At 40.6% G+C, this 25,752-nt stretch overlaps 1 protein-coding gene across 7 annotated transcripts in view; it reads left to right on the top strand.

The window, feature by feature from the left end:
- The window catches only part of GAS2 (growth arrest specific 2), a 157,754-nt gene extending 132,302 nt beyond the window's left edge, over positions 1-25,452 (top strand). For all 7 annotated transcript variants that reach the window (XM_073347823.1, XM_073347820.1, XM_073347826.1 and 4 more), the window contains one exon: positions 22,339-25,452. In XM_073347823.1, the coding sequence (XP_073203924.1) occupies positions 22,339-22,557 (219 nt within the window). In that variant the 3' untranslated portion in view covers positions 22,558-25,452. The remainder of the gene's footprint in view (positions 1-22,338) is intronic.
- Positions 25,453-25,752: the final 300 nt, after the last annotated feature.

The following is a 25,752-nucleotide window of genomic DNA, read 5'->3' as shown; positions in this document are numbered from 1 at the left end:
AGCCATAAGGCTATCAAATCCCACTAAGATAAGGATAAGTATAACATGGAAACTCAATATAGCGCTCAAGGCACAGGCTGTATCTCCCTTTGAGGTCATCAGCTCAGTATCTAAACTTCCACCCCAGAAAAGTGACTTTTCTGGTAACAATCCCATCACGTAGATGGATTTCCGGGATTGGCAGTTTGGCAATCTCTCATCAGTGCTGCAAGAATAAAGTAGAACAGTGAACAGCCCCAGAACTCACTCTAAAGATAAACTCAGACTTCCACAGAACAAAGGAGATAGTATTGCCAATGTTTTTTCTGGACCCTTCCTGGGGAAAGGAGAGGATTAGATACAAGCTCAATATCAGGCATGCTGTCAAAGCAAACACGAAAAAAACAGAAGATCTTTGGCAAGTCATTAGCATTTTTCTCTTTTGCCACCAAGGAGACACGGGGGCAAATCGTGCACAGTTTTAAGCTTATCTGAGATTTATGGTCTTTATTTCAAAACCCTGAGAAAATGTGTGGCTTCAGATGAAACTGTGGTTTCAGCTGAATTTTAAAGTGAAGTTTGGGGTTAAGTCAAACAGAAATGCAGAGGAAACACTCAGAAGATGCAAATCCATGTTGTCTGAAACCAAAGGAAAGGTTTGCATAAGCCTTTGTGAATTGAGTTTGTGAAGTTTTGCATATCCAGTCATATTCAACATTGATGTAATCAGAGGTGTAGGTTACAGACAGGTTGTTGGTCAGGTGATCAGAAAATGAGTATAAGTCACAAAGTACTGTAATTTGCAAGAAACTATCATCTTGAATGAGTAAAATGAGTGTAACCTACATGCTGAAGTGTAAGGTCTGCACTCAGCTACACCAGTTTAAATTCAGAGTAAGTTGATATAAATGGACTTTGAATTTGGTGTAACTTTGGACTTCTGTGTAAATGAGTACAGAACCTGGCCCCCAGGTGAAAGGAAGAGCGTGGAACTGGAAAAGTAGCTAACAGAGTACTGTAAGGTAAAACAGCCCCTTCATCACATGCCCATGTTAATTTATGCCCACACTGTCCTCCACACTTCAGTTAAATTACCCTGGCTATACAGTAGTGTAACTGAAATCAGAATCTGGTTGACTGACATTCCTTTGTGAATTGCTCCTCCTTATCCCAGGATTGAATTTGGTCCCCACAGCATTCCACATTAGTGCAAGTTACACTACTTTGATTACTTACATGTTTCCAGACTACAGGTGTAGTTTTCACCACAGCATACATCACTGGTGAATTTGGCCCAGAGATTTCCAGGCAATCTGCATGCACTGCAGCCAGGTGGACTTCGGTAGACGAGAATTTGGCCAACATATTCCAGCTTGCTTTTGGCTCAATTTGACTCAGTATATCCAGTTAAGATTGATGATTGTTATGGCAGAGCTAAATCATAATTTCTGTGCTTTTGTAAGTCTGACTTCATCTTAATTTTATTTAATGTTTAATTTGCTTAGATAGCTGCTCCTGCAATGATTGTATAACATGCATTAATATAGCCTTAGTTCATTACTTTTATACAATGTTGCATTCATAGACTTGCACTGACATCATTTCATTCCAACATTGTAATATTATCCCCTGTAGGCTTGCAGTTATGTCATCTTGAGAACTTTGTGAGGATGGTTTGTGCTGCTTAAAGGAAATATGGTCTAAACATAAACATTATATAAAGTAGGGGGACCTAATTCTCCCCTCATTTACAGCAATGTAAATAAGGAGTAATTCTAATAAAGTCAGTGGAGTTAAACCAGTGTGGTTGTAAGGATAATCAAGTCCATTGAATTCAAAAGAGTTAGGCTCAAATCTACAAAGGGACTTACACATTGCAATGCTGAGTGTTACAACACCTAACTTTAAGACACCTAGCCACTCATGGGATCCACAAAGCCTGAGTTAGGCAGCTTGGTTCCCTATAATGGGGAGAGATAGGCACCTAAGAATTGGATCCACAAAAGCCAGTATACTAGGAAGGCAACTGCCCAAGTTAGCTTACAGGAGATGCTGACATGAGGGGTGTGTCGTACACTCTGTCCCTCACAGGGAATTTAGTGCCTAAGTCCAGGCTGGAAGGAGATGCCTACCTCCTCAGGGTTTGCAGTTGGGAACCTCTCTTCTGGAATCAGGCAGTTGCTTGCAGGAACAGTAGCGGTACACACCTGCCTCCACGCAAAATGTCAGGGAGGAGAGACTGTGGCCCCCCTTATAACCATTAGCCCAGTGGTTAGGGAACTCACCAAGACATGGGAGACCCTGGTTCAACTACCTCCAATGCCTGATATAGTGAAAAGATTTGGGGTTCCCACCTTATAGTGCCCTAACTGACCTCTGGAATATTGTGATGTGGGTTGCTCTCAATCTCTCCTGTTGAAGCTGTTTTGCTGTGTATAAATAATTAAATATGCTTTGGGAGAGAGAAAAGTGAGAATAACTCTATGGGTTAAGGCATTCATCTGAGAGGCAGGAATCAACATCTGAAAAAAATCTTCATCCCTTAAGATACAGGTCTGTTTTTTAGGTGTGATTTACCTTAAGGACCCTAACCCCCAGGGCTTTGGGGGAGACCACCAGGCATTGTTGTGGTCGGAGGAGAGAGGGCTTCTAGCTTCAGGGAGCTGGAGCTAAAATGGAACTGAGAAAGTCCTGAGTAGACCCACCTTCTCTCACTAAGTATCCCTGCCTTTCATCTACCCTTCCTAAATCCATCCATCTATGTGCCCTCTGGTGTGTGACATGTTTTAGGAGAGCATGCTGGGGAAAGAGGTTATTGGTATGTTGTCCAGAATAGGTGTATGCAGCGGCCTGCTGGTTGCTCAAAAGCGATAGGGAGTGTGAGACTCGCCACCCAACATGGTTCTTTTCTGGAGCTCATCAAGGGAATGAGGTGAGGGCTGGAGTGATGGAAAGGTTCTAGGACACAGCTCCTGCTACAGAGGGCTGGGTGAAAGTATGGGAGCCAAGCCTACTCTTTGCCTCATGACCTTTGGGAAGTGAGTCAGAGGAGAAGATCTGTTTCAGTATATTGGGAATCCATTTGTCATCTCAGAGCCAGATTGTGCCATTAAGGCACAGGCCTGTATTGGCAATGATACAAGGCCACTCTGCCTTAGGGAGTGCCATGGCTTCATGGAGATCCAGTGTGCCACCCCACATGAGGGTGCTGGCATGAGTGTGGGAGGTACACAGCCCTCTTGTATTCCTCCCCACCCCTTCTAGGGTGGCTAGAATCCCTAGGTGCACTAGCAGAGAGCAGTACTGGGGGGAAAGCTCCCTCTTTGAGAACAAAATTCTGGGAGCATTAATAAATGTTCTGTAATTAAAAATCACTCTTTTTGTTGGCCGCACATACTAGGGTTTTCAGGTTTAGTAATTTTCTCTGGCTGCTATTTACACAAAGGTATCACCGGCCTTGAAAAGAAAAATAGGGGAGGGTGAATTGGGGGTTGGTAAGATTATTATTAGATTTTAGCAGGCAATCAATAATTCATGCTTCATGGAGTTAATGAATGGCAGGAGTACTTTGCAATATTACACTATTCTGATATCTATTACCCAATACTGCTTTGTGCAAGGTTTAAAAGACCTTCCAAAGAAAGAGGGTTTTCAATGGGGGAATAGGGGGTTCAGCAGAAATCCCTAATGCAAAGTCTTCCAGTTTTATGATGGTGTCATTTTTATCTAGGGTGGGTGGATTAAACTTTTTTTTTTATCATCTAAGAAGAGTAAATGAAGTTACAGTAGATGGCTTCTCTTTGTGTTTCTCCTCTTCCCTGGTTCTTTCCTATTGACCTACCTGCCCCTCCTCCACTTCTCTCTGAAATTTAATCAACCTTTTCCAAAATCCCCCCAAATTAGGTATGGTCTTAGATTGGAACTCCAGATCTGAATACCCCAGAACTTTGGTGTATTCAGATTGGGAACAGCAGACCCATCTTCTGGGTTTCGATCCAAAATCTGTGAAAGACCAATTTCTACTTCCAGAGTTCAGAAGCAGAAACTAGTCCCTATGTCCAGTACTCCTTCCTGGGGACCCTGTTGTTTTCTTCCTGGCCTCCATCTCACTCCTGGGCTCTGCAAGGTGTGCTAGCTGGCCACTTCCCACACTGACTTTTCAGGGAGCATCAAGGTCAAGCCTCCACCTTCCATTCCAGCAGGGTGAGACAGACTCTTGGCTTGCCTCCCCGCAGTTCGCAGAACTTCACAAACAGGTGAGGGGGGCTAGTGGTTGCCACAATCCAAACAGGTTCATAGGCAGGCTAGAATGTATTGTATTGTATGAGTGAAGGGGATATGGGTAACCTGGTTGTAGGTGCAGAGGAAAGCTAAATAGTGTCCTGTATCTCTTGACTTGACCATAAGGGCTTGTGGTTCAAGGATTGGCCTTATTAGCCACCTGAGCTATGGAAGATGATCTTACTCGGTAACGAGTGATCACCCATCAATCACATCATCACCTGCTACAGTGAACTGCATGGTGTTATGCTGCTGGGAACTTATGCTTCCAGGTTGTCTAGGGATTTCAAACCTGATTCATACTCCACTCCTTCACAATGAGCTTGGTTTTGATAATATAAGCAGAAGAAAAACTAAAGTTCACTTAATTGGTCAAAACTGCCTCCTCCTTGAGCTTCAGATGTCTTGAATGATCCTCTTCATGCCTTCTGGACATAGTGTGTGTCCGCCACCCAGTGATTTGCTTTATAACTGCAGCTCCACAGTCTTTTTTGCTTTCCCCAGAAGACTGGAGGTAGGCTTAGATCCCATTAGTCAGTTAAATAATGCAATGACATATGTGGCATATCTTTGTTTCTCAGGAACATGTAAGAGTGAGTCACTTGACAATCTCACATATCAGGGCTTGTTAATGAACTGATGAGCACATTGTTTTGCTCTGTCATCACGTATCATTGCACAAGACTGTCAAGATGCCATTACCAAATGGAGCAGCACATCCTCCCGTTGCTAACTGGGTTTAAAATCTTATGAATCAGCAGGCGAAATGCTGCTCTCAATTATACCAGCCTGAAAGAGTCTTAATCTGCCCATGTAAGTTTTGCTTTCCATGAAATGGTGCTACTCTAGGCAATCACCTGTGTTATTGGCAGTATGGTGTGTTAGAAGGTCTACTTGTATGCCTTGTGGCACTGAGGTCACATTGACACATTGTATACATGTGCAACTGTGATAATTCTGTTCAACTAGGGATGGGTTGACAACAAGGGGGTTGGTTGGATCAAGATTACCTTTTATACAATCTCCAAAGTTCAGGAGGTGAAGATAAATTATTCTAGTTTGGGCCCATTTCTTTAAAGAGTAAAACTGGGAGTGATTATATTTTCACAAAACCTCTTGATAAGATTTTGCTTTGATAAAATAAAAACAGTGTGGTTCCATATCCCATTTTATATTATTACTATTAAGTATTAATTATTTGTATTACTGCAGCACCTGTAAGCCCCAACTGAGATCAGGTATCTATTGAGTTAAGGACTTCACAAACACATAGTAAGAGACTGACCAGGTTTTTGCCCACCTGAACCCTTGGGGTATTTACTGAGGCAGCTAGCTCAAGCTAACACCTGTGCTATCTACGTTGCTATTTTTAGCACACTAGCTTGAGCAGAGCTAGCAGGGGTATGTCTGCATGAGCTAGAAATTGTACCTTCCAGCTCAAATGCAGGTGTACAAACGGAGTATCAGTACTGGCTGTGCTGCAGTGGCATTCCCACGGATGCTGATGCACAAAAAAGGAAGAAAGCAAACAAGCCATTTTAACTCCAAGCTTCTAAAATGGTATCACATACACTGGAGAGAGAGAGAGAGAGCTGTTAAAAGCAGCTGAAGGGGTTGGAATGTTAAATGAATCCCAGAGGAGTTAGATTAGTGTGCAGGTGGTGCAGTCATCGGTATGTGATAAATTCCACTGGCGTATGTTAAGTTTATTTATGACATATCTGTACTGTATATGACATGTACATTACCTCCATATCAGCCAAGTGCAATTTTGATAGGAAATTCCATATTTTGTGGAGGAGGAAGAAAGATTTTGGGGGCAGGTTGATTTTCTTTATTGGTAGCTGTTTGAAGCGGCTGCTTAGAAATTTGGACTGGCAGAGTAAGTTTTGAGGGGCTGGTTTAGAAGGCAGAGAACAGATTAGGTGCTTAAGCAGGCATGATAAATACATTTATCACATGGGCTCTGCAATGTGTGCCTATAGGTGAGGGGAGGTATATGTAAAAACACCGAATGAGAAAACTCTCATTGACATCAATATGGCTAGGATTTTTGTATGCACGCACTTTCTAAAAAAACTTAATTTCCTTAAAGGACAGTAAATTTGGGGGACCTAAATAGGTTGATAGTATCCCTTTAAATGAATAAATTCCTTTTTATTTACAGCTTTGTTTTGTAGTATGGCTGCTGATGAGCACTACTATGCATTTATTTATGTAGGGCCAGAATCTGCCACCCTTACTTATGCCCTCAACCATATCCTCTCTCCCCCACTAGTGCTATTGATTTCATTGGGACTAGTGGATAAGAAAGGCTTACTCAGCATAAGTAAGCAAGGCAGAATCTGTCCTTAATTAATTATTTGCTTGTAATAAGTGGCTCTCTGAGGCTCTAAATGCTTGTACAAACATTATGGATACAAAACTAAGAATTAATAATTAGCTGTCTACATCTAAGAAGGTACAGCTGTGTGTTTGATTCAAAGATAATAGTTGGCCCTTCTCTCTCCTACAATAATGCATACTTTTGCTTTGACAGTTTCATGTGTTTTGCACTTTTTTATATATTTTTTCCCCTTCCCATATTATTTAATCTTAATACATCTGGTTTTCCGTGTCTCCATGCAGTTGCCAGTTTACATTTTTTGTCTTCCCCCTTAACCTCATCAACTCTCCCCCTGGCTTTTTGCTTCATATTTAATCTATTCACCACATCACCTTTTCTGCTGAGCATTGCATAAAATATTTGTTATGAGTCACTTGCTCTGGCTGGAAATGTGCAGGAGCTTGGTACTTAGATTTCTGCTAAACAGCCCAGATTTAATTTGATGGAGAACTCTGGCCTATATTGTAGCTGGCCCCTGCATGAGTGGATAGAGAAGAAGTGTGCAAGAAGTTTCCATCTCTTGTTCCCCTCACACAGGGCCTTATCTAAAGTGCATCGAAGTCAATAGATATTGGATCAAGCCCACAGTCCCTATGTTCTCCTAATTTTACAGTGGCAATAGGATGCTGTGAAGTACTAGGGAAATGGAAAATGCCATTCTGTGAGTGAGACTACCACGTCCAATTAATTTTGCTTCATATTGTTCCTCCTATACGAATGCCTGAGAAGCCCCAGGCTTCACTTGCCTCCTAATGAATAAACAAGTGTGTTTACTTCTTTCTGTATCTGAATCATTTCTCACATATAAGGAGCTCGCCCACACATGCTTCCTTTTAGAAGCAGGAGTGTTAATTAGACATCCAAAAGCAGAATATCCCCAACCCCTATTAAAGAAAAAAAAAAAGCAGTGTGTGCCAGACACAAGCCGGAAATAAGAGCAACAAAAAGTTTAATCACAGAACTGTGAATCCCAAATCCTGCTGTTATTTACACCAGCGTGTATCCAAAGTATTTCCATTGACTTCCATGGTTTACAGCATTGTAACTGTGAGCCAACTTTGACCCAGTTCCTGCTAAGGATCTGATATACTCTGAAAATTAAGAAATAAAAAACATAAGATTGCAATGGCTTCTGACTTGTATTCAGAGTTTGCAATACAAATAATACTTTACTTTGCACTTCCATAGCATTTTTCATTTCAATGTGCTTTCTACAAGTGTGGTGGGTGTCATGACTAAGTCTAAATGGGTAGCTGATTGTATTTCACCTTGGTATGACCTTGGTTGGCCTGAAATGAGGCTGTGCTTCTGATGCAACCAAAAGCACTGACTAGAACATTCAGAGGGCAGTATTTATACCCCAAAAGAGATAGTGCACCATGGTCAATAGGGGTCTGGCTACTGGGCTCCCACTATCCTCAAGCATAAAAAACTCAGCAGTTAGAATCCTGTTGGAATGATATGTTCAGAGAAGCAGAACTACAGGTAAATAATTTTATTTAGCAGGTGCCATGGTAATGATGGTCACACTTACTGTGTGATTATCTGTAAGTATTCAGCCTTTGCTAGTAGTCTGATTTCCAGTTGATCTACTGAACACCTGTTTTCAAGTTCCTCAGTGTTTCCCTGGATACCAGTGTCCTCAATTCTGGGTTACATCAGCAGACCTATGCTGAGAGTGCTCCATCTTAGAATAATGTTTCATATAACACAATGTTGACTCATAAAGTAGCTTAAAAAGATGTATAAATGTCAGAAGACTCAATTGGTGATAAAAAAATCTCACTCAAGGTGCAAATAGCCTGTAGAGACAACCTGTGAATGGAATAAATAATAAGGTGTTTGAAAACACACTATGGTGAGTCCCGATAGGCGAAGGTGTTCTAAATTTAGGTCAGCTTTCTCCATACTCCTGCTGTTAAAGGCTGACTAGCTCATAAAAAAAGTTTCCTGCAAATGAAAGAAGTTGCAGAATGGACAGTAATCTGAGCTTGGAGGGAAGGGAAAGCAATATAAAAGCAAAATTACTGTCTGATCAATTATGTGAGGGTAAGGCTTGTGAAAGCTACAAAACAATTCATTCTATCCCACACGTATCTTAACAGAGCAAGTTCATTTTCTACAATGAGGGAACTAATTTTGTGAAGTGATCAAGTTGGTGCCATGTGTTACTCTACATATTTTATAGCAATGTCTTTCGGATGAAAGAGAACACTAGGGCATCTGAATTAGGAGTGGGTTTAATTAGGACCTGCTATGTATTTCTACAATGTCCATCATAAGGCTATCTGAATGCCTTTCTCTGAAAAAAAATGACATTTTACTAAAACAGAAGGGTCATTTTGGATCTAATAAAGTTCTGATCCAAAGCCCATTTAAGGCAATGGAAAGATTCCAGTTGACTTTGGTGGGAATTGGGCCTGATCTACACCAGAAAATTAGGTCATTTAACTACATCAGTCAGGGGTGTGGAAAATCCACACGACTGAGTGGCATTGTTAGGCCAACCTAAGTCCCTACGTAGACAGCACTAGGTCGATGGAATGATTCTTCTGTCGCCCCAGCTACCGCCTTTTGGGGAGGTGGATTGCCTATGCTAGTGGGAGAATCTTTCCCATCAGTGCAGGTAATGTCTGCACTGAAATGCTACAGCAGTGTAGCTGCAGTGGCACAGGTATGCTGGTGTAGCATTTGAAGTGTAGATACACCCTCGGATCAGGCCCTAAATGAAAATGCTGCATAACCTGACTGTCAATTTTATGAAATGTCAATATTATCTTTTTTAGACTTCAGCTATGCGTATTAAGGAAATTTGCCAGCAGAGAAGGTTTAAAAGTATTTACTTATCTGCTTCACAGAGATCTAATGTTTACAAAGTACTCTGCAGATTAAAAGTTCTACGTATTATTAATGGATGCTGAGTGTTTGTGATGAAAATGTGCATTGGGCCCATTGTGTATGAGTCTCTGTTGGATGTATCAAGTGGTTAAAAATAACATCTTCATGCCAATATTGAAATTCATATTCTCAAGCATACCCTTTTCCTCCGTCACTAAATATTGGTATGTGCATCGATATTTGGGATGTTCTTTAAGCAATCAAGTACTTTTCTTGTATCACAGGAAATCCCGTGGGCAGAAGAAGAGAGATGAATAACAAAGTGAGAACAAGGTCAAAATCGTTAATGCACATTCTTACAAAGTATAAATGTTCTAATTATCTAACAAAACAGGTGCAGCACAGGCTATGGCAGTGCCAGCATCCCTAAACTGCCCAGTCAAGTGCCTCAATCCTAAATGGGTCCAATTGCCTTGAGGGATGAGAGGGTAGTTCATTTTCCATGACTAGCCAAATCCCTGGCTTCTCTGCTGAGATGGCCAGAAAGGATGATTTGTGTTGTGGGCACCTGTCAACAAGTAATTGGATTCAGTTTACATAATCTACTAAACAGCTATCAGACAGTAATGATTTTGGGTCAGTACCCTCTTGGATCAGATTGAATAGGTAAGGTAGATGTAAAAGACTACATATGCTGTTCTACCCCATTGTCCTGAGCCATCCAATCCTTCATTCCACTGATTTTATCATTTTAAAAAGAACAGCAGAAAAAGAAAGTTAGTGTACTGTGATCAAATATGAGCATGAATCTGTTTGTTGCCAAACTGTGCTTACTGGAAGTCATTTTGCTTTTGACTTTCTCTCTGACCTAAATAAAAACATTTACAAAACCCTACTAACCTTGAAGAAAGTGTAAATGTCAAGAGCATAGTTGTGATTATTAACTGGTTTTCTGCTGACATCAATTCAGTAAGCTTCCGCATTTGGAAAAAAAATAATCTGCCTTTCTATATGCAACATAAATATTTCCATTACCTCTTCAAAAGAAAATCTGCTAAGAGGCTGTTATATATGTAACAACAGCTTGCCTCAGGTAAAGAATTCTTTAATGCCTTAATTTAAGCCAGTGACGCTGCACAAATACTGTGAGAATCTCAAGGTTATTCAGGTCTGCTTATGTCACTGAAATGAGTGACACGATTGGGGAGGATAAAACACCTCCTAATCAGAGTACAGTGGTATCATAATTCAAAAGCCCAAGCATCTGGTCCCTTGGTAGACTGGTGCCATCTTTAGACTTTTGTTGATTGATCTCTAGAGCTTATGAATCTTTCATTTTTTCCTAAATGGTTTTCTTTCAGGGTTTTCTTTGAAGTCAAGGTACCTCCTATAGTTGTCTGCAAAACATTATTAAAATTATTGTATTTTCATTGCTAAAAAGAATATTAAAAGGAAGCTTTATAAATATGAATCTGAAATACTGCATGTGTCCTTCTGAAGCAGTTTGAAATTTGCTCAAGTTAAAATTGCATATAAATTTGCCATTGTGCCCTATTATTCTTACTTATTTGTCTTGTGGTAGCACATATTCTGCCCCAATCAGAGACAAAGACCTTATTGTGCTAGGCATTGTAAACACACATTACAAAAAGATGGTCTTTGACTCACAAAGATTAGGCCCACATCCTCAAAGTATTTCGGCTTCCAACTTCCATTGATTTCAATGGAAGTTAGGACTCTATGCACCTTTGAGAATCTGGCCCTTACTACCTAAATAATAGATTATAAATTATTCTTATTTCCTTATTTTTCTGAATATACTGATTTTAATAGCAATCTTTGTTCAGAAAAAGTGTTGAAAATAGTGTGATGGTTTCCAGCTTTTTGTAAATTGAGGAGAAACTTAAAGCTGCATGCTCTATTTCTTCTCCTTGGCTGGCTTCCAAAATTGAACAGTTTGCTGCTCAGAGACAACTATCTGTAGGCCCCTTTGATTGATGTTTCCTTACTGATTGATATTTGTGGCCAGCTTCTGGAAAGGGCAGAGCAGTTTTTTCCCCTCCACAGCTCCAGTGATTGCATGAGCAGTTTGGGTATTAGCACATGCAAATGACTATTTGGATATCTAACTTGGGTTGCCAGGTGTCCAGTTTTCAACTGGAATGCCTGGTCGAAAAGGGACTTTGGCAGCTCCAGTCAGCACTGCTGACTGAGCCGTTAAAGGTCCAGTCGGCGGTTCAGCACGGCTAAGGCAGGCTCCCTGCCTGCCCTGGCTCCACACAGCTCCTGGAAGTGGCCAGTATTTCCCTTTGGCTCCTAGGTGGAGGGGTGGCCAGGGAAGTGCCGTGTGCTGCCTCCACCCTCAGAGCCGCCTCCACAACTCCAGTTGACCAGGAGCCACGGCCAATGGGGGCTGCAGGGGCAGTGCTTGTGGGCAGCATACACTGCACAGAGCTGCCTGGCCATGCGTCCATCTAGCCGCATTGGGGAACAGCTCGGAGCCAGGGCAGACAGGGGGCCTGCCTTAGCCCCGCTGTGCCGCTGACCAGGAGCCACCTGAGGGAAGCACTGCCTGGCCGGAGCCCACACCCTGAACACCTTGCCCCAGGTCAAAAGCCCATCCTACACCCAAACTCCATCCTGGAGCCCTCACCCCAAACCCTCTGCCCCAGCCCCAAACCCTCTCCTGCACTCCTAACCCCTCGGCCCTAGGCCAGAGCTGCCTCCTGCACCCCAAGCCCCGCATCCCTGGTCTCACCGCAGAGTCCACACACCCTGCCTCAACCCTGAGCCCACTCCAACACCCCAACCCCCTGACCCAGCCTGGAGTCCCCACCTGCACCCCAAACCTCTCATCTTCAGCCTGAGTCCGCACCCCCCACCCCCAGCCGTCACCCCCCCCGAACCCATAACCCCTCATTTCTGGCCCCATCCCGGAGCCTGCACCTCTAGCTGGAGCCCTCATTCCGCCCCCCCCCCCCCCCCCCCCCGCATTCCACCCCTATGCCCCAGCCCAGTGAAAGTGAGTGAGAGTGGGGGAAAGCAAGCGACAGAGGGAGGGGGGCTGGAGTGAGTGTGGGGTGGGGCCTCAGAGAGAGGGGAGGGCCGGGGCAGGGCCTTGGGGAAGGGGGAAAAAGAGGGAGGGACAAGGGTGTTCGATTTTGTTCAATTAGAAAGTTGGCAACCCTACATCTTACAAAGCATTTGTGTTTACAAATTCTGGATTGTGCAAGTGCCCTGGATTTCTGCTCTTTGAAAATCTGTCCCTAAATCATCTGGGAAAGAATATCACTGAGTGTACAGCTGATCACATGCTGAGTGACACCTCAGAGCCTGATCACCATATTTAGCAATCACAGACCTTGTTCCTATGAAAGGGTTAGGAGCAGAATGTGGGTGCTGAAAAGGGGACAGGTAGTAGCCTCGGTGTCTGTCTAGCCAGGGAAGCCTATGGCATCGGTGAACCAGCAGCTGCCAAAACTCCTTCCAGTTGGATGGAACTTTTAGCACTTTCTGAATGGTTAAGTCAGTGCTACTTGCATGTAAGCACTCATTGTGCATGTGTGTGTATTTTAAATGTAGGTCAGTATGGGTGCAATGCATAAGTGTGGCAATTTTGCCACAGCAGTTGGTAGTTCTATTTGTTTCTACTTGGAAACTGAGCTCTTTAAGCAAGAGATAGAAAGAAAGATTAAAATACAATGGCAAAGTCTACCCTGGTCTCAGCTGGAAACTAAAGGACTCTGTAAAGTGACTCCATTCCACTTTATTTTCCATGAGAGACAATCACTACAAAATCATGAAAAATTACATTTGATTGATTTACTCTGGAACTGGTGACTTAAATCAGTGAACCTAAGTTCTAAATATTAAACAGCAACAGATTCCCAGCCTGTTCTTTGAATATGCAGTATATCACAATGAATTGTTCAGAGGGAAGAGGGCCCACTAATGCATTGTTTTGATAAACAAGGGAATACACTTTAACATGTTTGATAGAATCTTTTGTTCTAAAACTGATATTAAATTCTTTAGAAGTACAGCTCAAAACAAAGTATTATTTATAAAAGCCACTTCTTGATACAGCTGGATATGTTGTGACAAGCAATTAACAGGACTCTTACAAAGCTCTGGAGATGTTTTTCAGATCTAGCTTTATTATAGGTGATTTTTTTCATCCCGTGTTATAGGGGATTCAGTTAATGGGATTTGTGCATGTAAATCCCCAGCAATGAGATGGAAATGTTACCCCAATGTATTAACTATTCTGTGTGTTCATTATCACAAGTGCCCCTGAGGGCAAAGCCAGCATTTGCAATATTCAATCCTTTTTCAGGGGTTTAGAGCTAGAACTTGGAAAACAAAATCTCAGAGGTTTTTTTTTTTTAAAAAAAAGGTGTTTGAAACAACCCATAGTTTTTCTGATGTAGTAGTGGAAGCTGGAACACTTGAGACATTTAGAACTAGATGAGAAAAGACACTTGAAAATGTTCTATAGAGAACAATGCCACAATGACAGAGGATTGGACAAAATGTGACTTAATGAGATTAATTTTTTATTGAAATGGGGAAAAAAAGGTTCTGACTATTCTTTCAAAGTTGGGAAATGTCTTGTTTCTTCCAGTTTTAACTTTGTTGTTTATCAATCCATACATGAATATTGTATATAGATGACTCAAGGATGGTCAAAGATTAATATCTGAAATTGGCTACCGGATTTGCATTGCAGTTTCTTAGGAGGCAGTCAGTGCCTGTATTTACATAAATTGGTGTGGGCAGTTCAGGGTTCAAATATGGTTCCCTAAATCTGCACCTAGGCACCTCTATAAGAACTTAAGCATCAAATGGGCCTATTTTCTGACAGACTCAAACCAACCCACAGAGAAATATTTGATGCACACACACATAAAGTAGAATGACAGATGGGAAGTTCTCACTACACAGCCAAGAGGGTAAGTAGCTGCGGGAGAGTTTTCCTGCTTTTGTAACAGGGGGACCTGTGCTTTAACTCCTGCACATATCCATGGGGATCTCCTCAGCCGTCTCCACCTCCTCCTTCCCCTTGTACTGTTATCATTCTTGGGATTTTTTGGCCACCTGCACTACCTCATATCTTTGAGGGGTGTTGAATAGCTGTTTGCTCCATCTTCCATCATCAGGGTCCCACTAGGTAAGGTCAATATTGCCACAAATCCCAAGAGTCTTGGCAGGGAGTTAGGAAGTAGCCCCGGAACACCTCTTCTCCCTGCCTCCCACATACCGAAGGAAGAGGGGGAAGAAAAAACTCCTTCTCCTATCCCTGCAAGCTCTGCACTAAACCCTAAGTGCAGATAGAGCTCCATAAAAAATAACACACGGATCTCTGCCTGGCTTCATTCCTGCTGTTGCAGAGAATGGGAATGCTGCAGTTGGGGGTTTAGAGACTGATTAGGGGGCCTGAGCTTGTCCTCTTTCATCCTGACATATACCTTCATATAATGAAGCATGAAATCCTGTGGTTGCCTGCCTTTGTCATTACATCCATTTCTCATCACATGAATTCTTGCCCAGGTTGCTGAATAAGTATATTTTAAAGACTAAGAATATAAGGTTATCTCTTGATCTATGTATTTAAACCACACTCCTCTGAATAGTATCTGAACACCTCCCAGCATGGTATCTTACTCCTTCTTACCATGTCTGAAATACATGGTAATTTGCTAGAACATCATGCAATCCACAATGTCACTTAGAGGTGATGTGTTTTCATTATAAAATAGAGGAAGTGTACAATCTTCCCGAAGTACATAGCTGTTAAGGGTCAAATTCTTAGCTGATGGAAATGGGTGTTGTTCCATTGAAGTCAGTGGAGATATGTCTGTTTACCCTACCCTCGATCTCAAAACCTTTACAAAGGAGTGTAAATAGTATTACCCCAGTTTTATAAATGGGGAAACTGAGGCACTGGACAACTTACACATGGCCACACATTAAGTCACTATCAGAGTTGATAGGAGAACCTAATTCTGATAGCTTCCAATCCCCTGCTGTTACTGGACTGCTTCCTACAGATATGTGATCTGCCTGGGATTGTTTGCAAATTCATGCAGACAACTGGTATAAACTATATTGGCAAAATTGCATCTACGCTAGGAGGGTTTGCCACCATAGCTATACTAACAAAACTTTTCTTGTATATTCTAACAAAACTTTTCCTAAGAGTCACAACTGCCAAACTGCTACTCTAACTAATTAGACCATACCATCAGTGTAAGATTCAGTGTGCGCCTTGGTGTGGGGAGTGACTTTACACTAGATAGACCTTTAATTAAAAAGGTGGGGGGAGAGAGAGAGACTATATAAAATAAATGGAGATGCTCTAATACTGATATTAGAGACATATTTGGATCTCAGTTACACAGATATAAATACAAACTAATCCCCTTGGTTTAAATCAGTAACATTACTCTGTCTTTAAATCAGTGATGTTTTTCTGGATTAACACCAGCAAAAATCTGTTCTGTAATCTTTTAAATGGCCTATTTTGTTCAAAATATTATGGGAAAATGTTAGCTATTTCAGTTAGTATCCATTCAGTATTTCTTTCATATTCATGCTGGGAATTTTCATTTTCTTGCTTTCCTGTTTTGATGAGTAGGCATTCTCAAAGCTATTAAAACATAGCAACAATTACCTACCAATTTCTAAAAGGCTACTTCCTTATTTGAATGTATTAAGAGAATTTGTTGAATGGAGCCCAATATACTAGTAGATGGAAAAATATCTGATGTCGGGTGATGAAGTATAAATAAACATCCAATATGATATTGCATTAATGATAACTGAAATTTCAACTTGCTATGTACTATTTTGAATATAAGTTAGTCTAATAATTTTAAAAACATGGTCTTTTACAGTAGTAAATCCAACTGGTATTTTAATTTTTCATGGACTGCTGAAAATGCACATGGTGTTTTAAAACCATATAATACCTCAAATACATAAAACAGATGGAGCTATTGGAGTTACTCCAGATCTATGTTGGTGTCTTTTGATTTCAAATGTTGACTTCTACATCTCCTACATGAATCATAGTGTTGAAAACTTAAGAAAAGCTTAGAAATTTAAGGTGTTTTGTATAGCAATTTATGTACATCAAACAACCCATAATATTTTAATATTAAGGTTGAATAAATACTGAAAAAAATAAGTCAACTTTTCATTCACATTTTAAATGAATTCTCACTATAGCATTTTCACTTTTTGGGGGGTTTGCTTTTCACAAATATTAAATTAAAAATTAAATTACCGGCAAAAATGTTTACAGAAAAATCAGATTTGGAATTCAGAATTGAAAGCGTTTGCACTGTAAATCTAACTTTAAGACTTTATGCTTAACCAGTAAGGCAACAGAAACATACTAAATTATTTGTGTCCAATCAAACCAATTTGAATTTGGAACTGTGAATATTAAATTATCAGTGTAATTCCTGTGAATAATGAACTGTTTGTGACTTATCCATAGGCTGAAACGTATTTGCATAATATATTATGCAGTATATATTCTTATAATAAAATATTTGTTAAATTAATTTGAATCCAATCCTGCAAACACGAGGCAATTAACTTGCATGTGAGTACTCCCATTGTTTTAGCAATGATTTTCCAACAATGCACAAGGATAATTTCTTCCACCATTGAAATGCAGCCACCTCTGGGGTAAAAAGCTGTAGCTGTTTAGCAATGCACTAGGAATTTCCACACCTTATTATATCAAAATATTTTAAACATATAGTAAAACATTGCCACGGAAATGCACCCCTTTCATGATGCAGTCTTACCCTTCTTACCCACTCCACCCCTAAAGAAGTGCCAAGAGCATTTGTCTCCTTGCCTATGTAAAAACTGGTGATTCTAGACATCCATGGGAGTTGTAGTTCTAAGTGCCTTTCAGAATGGGACGCTTAGTGGTAAACTATGGCAAATGAGAGTTGTGCCCTCTGATGACAAGAATGAATTTGACAAAGTGGCCCCAATTCAGCTGAGCTAAGTTGAAGTGGATGTGATCTTTATCCTAGAACCAGACACGCCCACTATCAGTTGCTTTTCCTGCTTTACAACCTTCCATCTTTTCAGTGTGTAAGTTTCACGCACTTTGCACAACCACTGAATGCCAGATAGGTGCAAGTAACCCTACTCTGTCACTAGCCCCCATGCGCTTTATGACCAATGTATGCCTAACACATATCTTACTCTACGATTTATGTCACCGCTAAATTTGGCCTAGAGGTTTCCAACTTACTCCAGGTGGAATTTTGCTGATTTTGGTTTCTAAGGCCTGATACGACTCCAATTAAAGTCAGTGGGATTGCTTCCATTTGGCTCTAATGGGATTTGGATCAGGCTCAGGGTGTGTAATTTCTCCCCCCAAAGTGTATACTTAAATATGGCTGTAATATAGTATAGAGAATAACATACTGGGCCAGATCCTCCACTCTTGTAAACCACCATAGCTCTATTTATTGAGTTACATTGACATGAGTTAAGGGTATAGGCCCAATATCTCTTTAATAAGCCCTAAAGCTCTCGATACATTAATTTATGTGAAACACACATCCATTTTTAGTATATTTCACTGAAGTTCCAAAGTCTTATATAATGACAGTTCAGTCCACATGATTCATACTGCAAATGTTTCTATGTACATTTCATGTTACCGCTTGAGACAACTTTAATGTATACTACAGTGGTACGTCATTCATATATTCCTTTGTGATGCTGTTGCCTGTTAAGGCTGTTTTCTCATCTTTCTACTACACCACAGACTCTTCTATACTAATTCAAATGCAGATTCTGGAGAAAACAACTCTCTTGTGGAAGCCATGCTTCATAGAAAACAGCAAATAATAAAGATTTTATATCCTTCTTAAACATCTCCTGGAAATGATTGAATCATAAAGTTTTTCTCATTTTAGTTTTAATTCACTTGGTAGCAATATGAAAATTCCTTCACGTCAACACTGAAAAAGTTTTACACTTGCTGAATCCAAATTCTTACTGTTTCCTAAATTCTCATCCAATAGAGTCACTGAATCAGGTCAACAATAATGTCATCTGTAATATGTAGGGAAAAGATTGTTTTTTATTTGTTTGTTTGTTTTTTAAATGAGAAGAATGCAATGTGCTATTTCATGTATTTATTGTTTTATCAAATTGCCAGCTTCTGGACTCATTAACACAAGTGTGAATCTGGAGTAATTTGAAGCCAGAAGAGTTATTCTGGTGTAAATGAGATGACAATGCAGACTATATATGTATTATTGGAATTTTCAGGGTAGAACATAGCACAAAACAATGGACACATTTAGGAGGCAACAAAACATCATTTATATATATAGAGAGAGAAAGAATGGGTAGTAAATGCATAACACTATGTCATAACAAATTATAATAAAATACAAAACTGGCGAAAGCAGCCTGGGGAAAGACAAGAAGAGGCTGTAGAGTATTGCTAGGTTGAATATCAGGAAATAACTTATCAACAATGAGTTTTATTTGTTTGTGGGATAGTCTCTAAGGGGAAAGTGGCGGAAGCTGCATCACTTGAAAAATTTAAAGTTAGATTACAAAAAAAAACACACTGAATGCATCCGATGAAGTGAGCTGTAGCTCACGAAAGCTTATGCTCAAATAAATTTGTTAGTCTCTAAGGTGCCACAAATACTCCTTTTCTTTTTGAAAAAAAAACACTATAAATTACACAATAATCCTGCATTGGCAGGGGGATGAACTTAATATATGTTTTGCTAACTTTCCATCTCTAACTTGTATGACAAAATCAAAAATCCAGATACTAATTGCTTTTGAAATGAGAGCCACTGTGTGACAAAGGGTAGAAGCATCAGCTGAACACCAGCAGACAAGGAATTAACTCTCTCCCACAGTAGTATAGAAGGGTGCAATGAACTAGGTCTGGGACTAAGATCCAGGTCCAAAGTCCATTGACTTCAAAAGGCTTTGGATCATGTCTTAGAGGTTTATGTCTTACACTACCACTTATGTCGGTATAACTTATGTCACTCCGGACTGTGAATAAGCCACCCTCCTCAGCGACATACGTTACACCGACCTACGTGCCGGTGTGGACAGCACTATGTGAGCAGAAGAGCTTCTCCTGCCAACACAGCTACCGCTGCTTGTTGGGGGTGGATTAACTAAGTTGCTGGGAGAGCTCTTTCCTGGCAGTTTAGAGTGGCTATGCTAGAGAGCTTACAGCAGCACAGTTGCATTGGTGCAGCTGTAAGATGTGCCCTGTAAGCTCTCTAGTGTAGCCGTAGCCAATAGAAGAGCGCGCTCACCCAGGAGGAAGCCCCTGAAGAGAAAGAAGCTGTATACCAGTTTCTAGAAGGCTGGGGTAGTCTGAGCTGGGGTTTCTCCAACCTTACATAAAAACCTTTTGGGTTTTTTTGTGATTATCCTATCCATAGTAAGGGCCTGATTCAGATCTCACACTAGGTAAATCCAGAAAAACTCCAAATGTATTCAGATTGACAGAATTTTACAAAGTTTGACTGACTTCTGTTTCAGGACCATGTAGCCCACTCCAACAATTTACACATATACAGTATTTGAATAACTTTTTAAAAAAAAGTCAGATCATTTGATTCTGCTCCCCTTTCTATCTGTGTGAATCAGGTGTAACTTGAGCAAAGTCAATGCAGTTATACCGGTGTAAGGAAGATCAGAGTCAGGTCCAAAATGTTGCCCAGGTCTCGGAGTAAAGAAACGTTCTATTTCTATTAGAGCCCATCAGAAATTGTTAAGTATTTTCAGTAAAAATTTTCAAATGAAATGATTTGATTCAAAAATTTTCAATGTATTTTGTTTCTCTATAAAAAATGAAAAGTTTTTCATAGTTTTCACAAACTGAAAACAATTTTTTTTCATTTTCATAAAATGTTGAAACAAAAATGTTTAGAAAAAAAGGCCATTTTAATTGAAAACATTTTTTGAATGAAATATTTCAACCTTTTCTAATTTCTTTCTTCAGCTACTAATTCAAACCTGAGAGATTGATTCAATTTAAATGTGTCCTGTCTTTGACACTTCAGAAATCCTTGCAACTTGTTCTTTGGTTTCCATATGATGATATATTTTTTAATGGAATTATGACCCCAAAAGAAAAGCTACTGTAAGCGTGGGTGTGAACAACTAATTAATAGTGTAACACTTCATTATCTTGACTTCCTCTCCTCCTCCCTCCTCTCTCCCCACTACTCTGTTTGCTGGTTTAAATGACAAATTGGATAAAATTTACCCCTATGCAGAGGACCAGCACAAGGCCTTTGTAGCACTTAAGTCCCATTTATGTCTTCAAAATAGTGTGGACCCTTAGGTGAATTTCACACATACACCCACCACAGCTATTAATCCAAGTCTCATTATCTAGACTACGTAGGCATGCTGAGGAATTTTCACAGAGGTGGAGCTCTTACAAACCAGAAGTCGAATTTGTTACACCCTAGATGAAAGATGTCTAGCATTTTGTGAAATATATTAATCAAAGTATCTTTCATTACCCGAATTAAGCTGTGGCTGTCATAGAACTTGCTCATTTATGATTCCCAGATGACATTTCTTTTACTATGATATATAGGAAATGAGATGAAAAGAAGTGAATGTGAAACTACCAGCTGAAATATCAGGTGAAGACATTAGGGAAGTTACATTTTACTTGGGTGGGATCACATTTCTCACTCTGTATCAGGAAAAAGAAAAGACGTAACAAATAAGATTGCAACGTTCCACCACTTAATACTTGATGGCGACCTATATCGCATGCTGTGCACATGCGCACACACAATAATAACAACAATTCAGCTATAAGTGCACAACAGATTAAATATGGATACTTAGTTCATGAAAATCAGGGTGACTAAGTATTAGATGACTTAGTATTAGAACTAGGCATGGTGCAGATAGGCAGTGTTCAAGTTTCTCAATACAGCTCTGTTAATGCAAGTGAGTCCTGACAAGCAACATGCTTATTTTTTAATGTCCAAGTGTCTCCAAAATACAGATTACAAGCATAACAAATAGTGTGTTTAATTTGGACCCAATGCAAACGCAAATTAATAATAATTATTATAATACCTCCGGCCCTCCATCTGTATTTTCACTTGCCATTTATTTCTGAAATCAGACATCTCCATAACAGGTTCAGGGTACCGTCGTCATTTTAGACGTCCCTCATTTTAGACCCACAGTACTTTATCTGTTACTGTTGTACATTACAGTGTGTGTCAGAAATGCTAAATCATATCACTGACACTGAAGGGAGCTTCATTTTATTAAAGAAATTAACTCCACATCTCATTTAACAATTTTGGGCAGAGTAGATTGTTTTGGATGTTGACCCTTTCTAGAGCTAGGGCCCCTTCTCCATAATAAATCAGAAGCCAGTTTTTACAACATCAAAAGCTGCATCGTTACTAAATATGCTTGCAACAAATACAGCTAAAAAATATCCAGTTTTACTAAGGAGCTCATCAATAAACATCTAAAGAACAACATGAGCTTCTTCAGGAAGGCTACAAGAACGTGTAGTGAACATTTTTTTAAAATGGAAAAATCTGACTGGGTGCTGCTCCATTTCCTTACATGCAATTACTTTTCTGTCTCCCCTGCTCGTGCCCCACTTTTTTTGCACTAACCTGCAGTGCAAGCCAGAAGCTACTGCCTCTTCCCATTCTTCTTGTAAACTAGGCTGCAAACTATGTTACTTGTAATTATAGTAAGCACAACATGTTCAAACAGAAATGTGATTTTCAACTTGATGGTAGCCCTTCAAGATTTTGTCTTTTATGCAATTTCAGATGCTGCACAACAAACATGTGATGGTTCGTGTAGGAGGAGGATGGGAGACTTTTGCAGGGTACTTGCTGAAACATGACCCTTGCCGAATAATGCAGATCTCTCGGGTGGATGGGAAAACCTCTCCAATCCAGAGCAAGTCTCCCACCATCAAGGACATGAATCCAGACAATTACTTGGTTGTTTCTGCCCATTACAAAACCAAGAAGGAGATTAAGTGAAATTAGCTTCTCATTTGACTGGGACTATATATATGTAGGTCCAAATTATCTTCTTGACTGTAGTAAATTTAGTTCATGCTTTGAAAGGACTTCAGAAAATTTAACAGACTGAAAATGGCAACCTGCTTTGAAGATCTTTGAACTGTAGAACTATTTATTTCTAGTACTGTACCTTTTATAGCAAATTATCCTTGATAGGTTAATTACTACAATCAGATAAGAAATAGACACATATTTTTAGCTAAATCATTACTCTTAAATATGTGAATGTATACTTAGAATGATTCAAAGGATGTGGTTCATGTTAAAGGAAAAGAAACTGCAGTACAATATATTTGTATGAAAAACCTGTGACATGGAGTCCATGACTGTTTTTAGGTTAGTTGGAAAAGATATATGTAGGTTGAGCGTGCAGAGTGATAAAAGCTATTTGCTAACACTTTCTGCCTATAAATTAAAATCAAAATGGACTATTTTTATAGGTTGCAAGATTCCCTTAAGCAATAATTAAAAAAAATAATTATTGTGTGCTAGACAGTTCCCTAAAAAGGCCATTTTGAAAAGTTTAGGAGGACTTGTGGCACCTTAGAGACTAACAAATTTATTGGAGACTAAGCTTTCGTGAGCTACAGCTCACTTCATTGGATGTATGCATCTGATGAAGTGAGCTGTAGCTCATGAAAGCTTATGCATCCGATGAAGTGAGGTATAGCTCATGAAAGCTTATGCTCAAATAAATTTGTTAGTCTCTAAGGTGCCACAAGTCCTCCTTTTCTTTTTGCGAATACAGACTAACACGGCTGCTATTCTGAAACCTTTGAAAAGTTTGTTATCCTTAAGCTACTTTGACAAAGTCAACTTTCAGATCCAGATCCACAAAGGGATTTAGGCACCTCTGCCCCAGATTCAGGCACCTAAATCCCAGATGTAGGCACCACTGCAATACACAAAACCTGCTTGGCTGCCACCTAATCCTTTGGGTGCCTAAACTCAATTTTTGTTATAAAAGTTCCCTAGGCACCTAAATTCCTGCCTTCGGGCAAGCGCACAACCTCACGTCAGACATCTGGACACCTATCTCATGCCCCAGCAGGGTCCTCAGTTGAGGCTAAGATAGGCGTTCCTCTGCCTAGCTCTCTCACAGAATGCCTACCAAATTGGGGAACATTCAAAGTCACACCAGCTGAGGAAGTGGTGGCAATTCCACCTCCCCCCTTAATCCCCCCTTAAAAAGTTTAGCTCAGTAGTTAGAGCACTCACCTGGGATGTGGGGGACCAGTGTTTGGTTGCCCCCTCTGCCTTTTTGGAGGAAAGGATTTTTGAAGAGGAGTCTCCCACCACACTGGTGAGTGCCTTAACCACTATGGGATGTTCTGATGTGGGACTCCCTCAAACTCTCCTGTTGAAGCTGTTCCACTTTGGAAAAATAATTAGTCATTGGAGCACTGGTAGTGGACCCTGGGTGTCCCATCTTCCAAGGGAGTGCCCCCATTTCCAGGTTCATTCTCAATTTAGCACTATACAAGGTGGAACAGCTTCAACAGGAGAAACTGAGGAAGTCACACATCAGGCTATCCTGTAGCCCAGTGGTTAGGGGCATGCCCCCAAGAGGTGGGAGCCCCCTGTTCAAATCCTTTCTCTCCACCAGACAGAGAGGGGCATTGAATGCAGCTCTCCCATATGCTGGGCAAATGATCTAATCTAATCACTGGCTAAAAGTAATAAGGTGGGCAGGACCCCCACCTCCCATCAGTGTTTCTTGCAAGAAATGGCTTAGGTGCCTGATCCCAGGAGAAGGTTTCCCAGCTCTGGAACTCAAGCAGAGATAGGACTTCCCTACTCCTGGACTTACCTACTCCTGGACTTAGTAGAGAGGTGAGGCTTAACACACACGCCTCTTCTCAGCATCTCCTTAGTTTACGTGGCTCCCCAACCGGCATGCTGCTTTTTGTGAATCCCATTCTTAGGTGCCTAACTCTCTGTATGCCTTTGTAGGGAGCATAGGCGCCTAACTCAGGGTTTGTGGATTTCAGTGGCTTTTCTAGGTGCCTCAAAGTTAGTCTTTGCAATGCTGCCCTTGAAACGCCTAAGTTCCTCTGTGGATCCAGGCCTGAATCCCCCTGGTCCTTACATGGGTGCCCAATGATGGGAGGAAATAAGATGCAATAGGGACGAGTGGGGCTTGCAGAAATGGCTGATTGCACCAGGGGTTGTAAACTACAATGCACAAAGGGATGTCGTAATGACAGTGCAAACTGTGTGTGCACAGGCACTCCGGTTTAACTATGTTGGTCGGGTGTGAAAAATCCACTCCCCCGAGCAGCGCTGTTAAACCAACTTAATTCTCCATGTAGACAGTGCTAGGTCATCATAAGAAGGCTTCCATCAACCTAGCTACCACCTCTCTGGGAGGTGGAGTACCTATGCTGATTGGAGAATCCCTCCCGTCAACGTAGGTAGTGTCTAGACTGAAACGCTGGAGTAGCGTAGGTGCAGCAGCTCAGCTGTAATGCTGTAGCATTTTAAGCCTAGACAAGCCTTGAGTCAGAATGCCACCTGGTGCTTCCCTTGTGGCAATTCACCTTCACACTGCTCCTTACTTTGGGTTTGACCGAAAGGCACAGTCTAGCTCTACTTTTTTCAATTAGTTGGGTCAAATATGAAAAGATCCATTGCCCACTCTTTAGAGCAATTCAGATTCTTGTAAATCATTCACATACCTCTAAAACTATATATAGGGATTGTGTGTGGGGGGAGGGGGGTGGGTTGGCTACTTTTCCTTGTTTATATTTGGTGACTTCTGTGCCTTGTAACTGCCTAGAAAAATCATTTTATAGGATTATTTGAATGGCTATAAATTTGAGCAGAAATCAGTTGTTTCATTAGCAATGAAATAAACAGAAACTTTTTTAAAATACTCATAAACATTTTTTAAGTCTCATTTATTGTTTGCAACATATGATCCCCCACTGTAATCACACACACACAAAGAAAGCAAGCTGCTATGTGCAACCAAAACATGAATACTGAAGAACAGGAACAGAAATTGATGCACATTGAAATTTTCAGCAGGTGACATAAACAAGATGTGGATTTTGTCGAAAATCCCTTGAAAGGAACCTTCTCATTTTTGGAGGGTGGGGGAGAAGTTGAATTTGTTTTTTTAAAAAGCAGGGTTTTAAAGTTACAATCAAT

The sequence above is a fragment of the Lepidochelys kempii genome, chromosome 6, assembly GCF_965140265.1.
Source record: "Lepidochelys kempii isolate rLepKem1 chromosome 6, rLepKem1.hap2, whole genome shotgun sequence".
Classification (NCBI taxonomy): Eukaryota; Metazoa; Chordata; order Testudines; family Cheloniidae; genus Lepidochelys; species Lepidochelys kempii.
The sequence above is the reverse complement of the archived record's forward strand: the minus strand, read 5'-3'. Positions and strand labels throughout refer to the sequence as shown.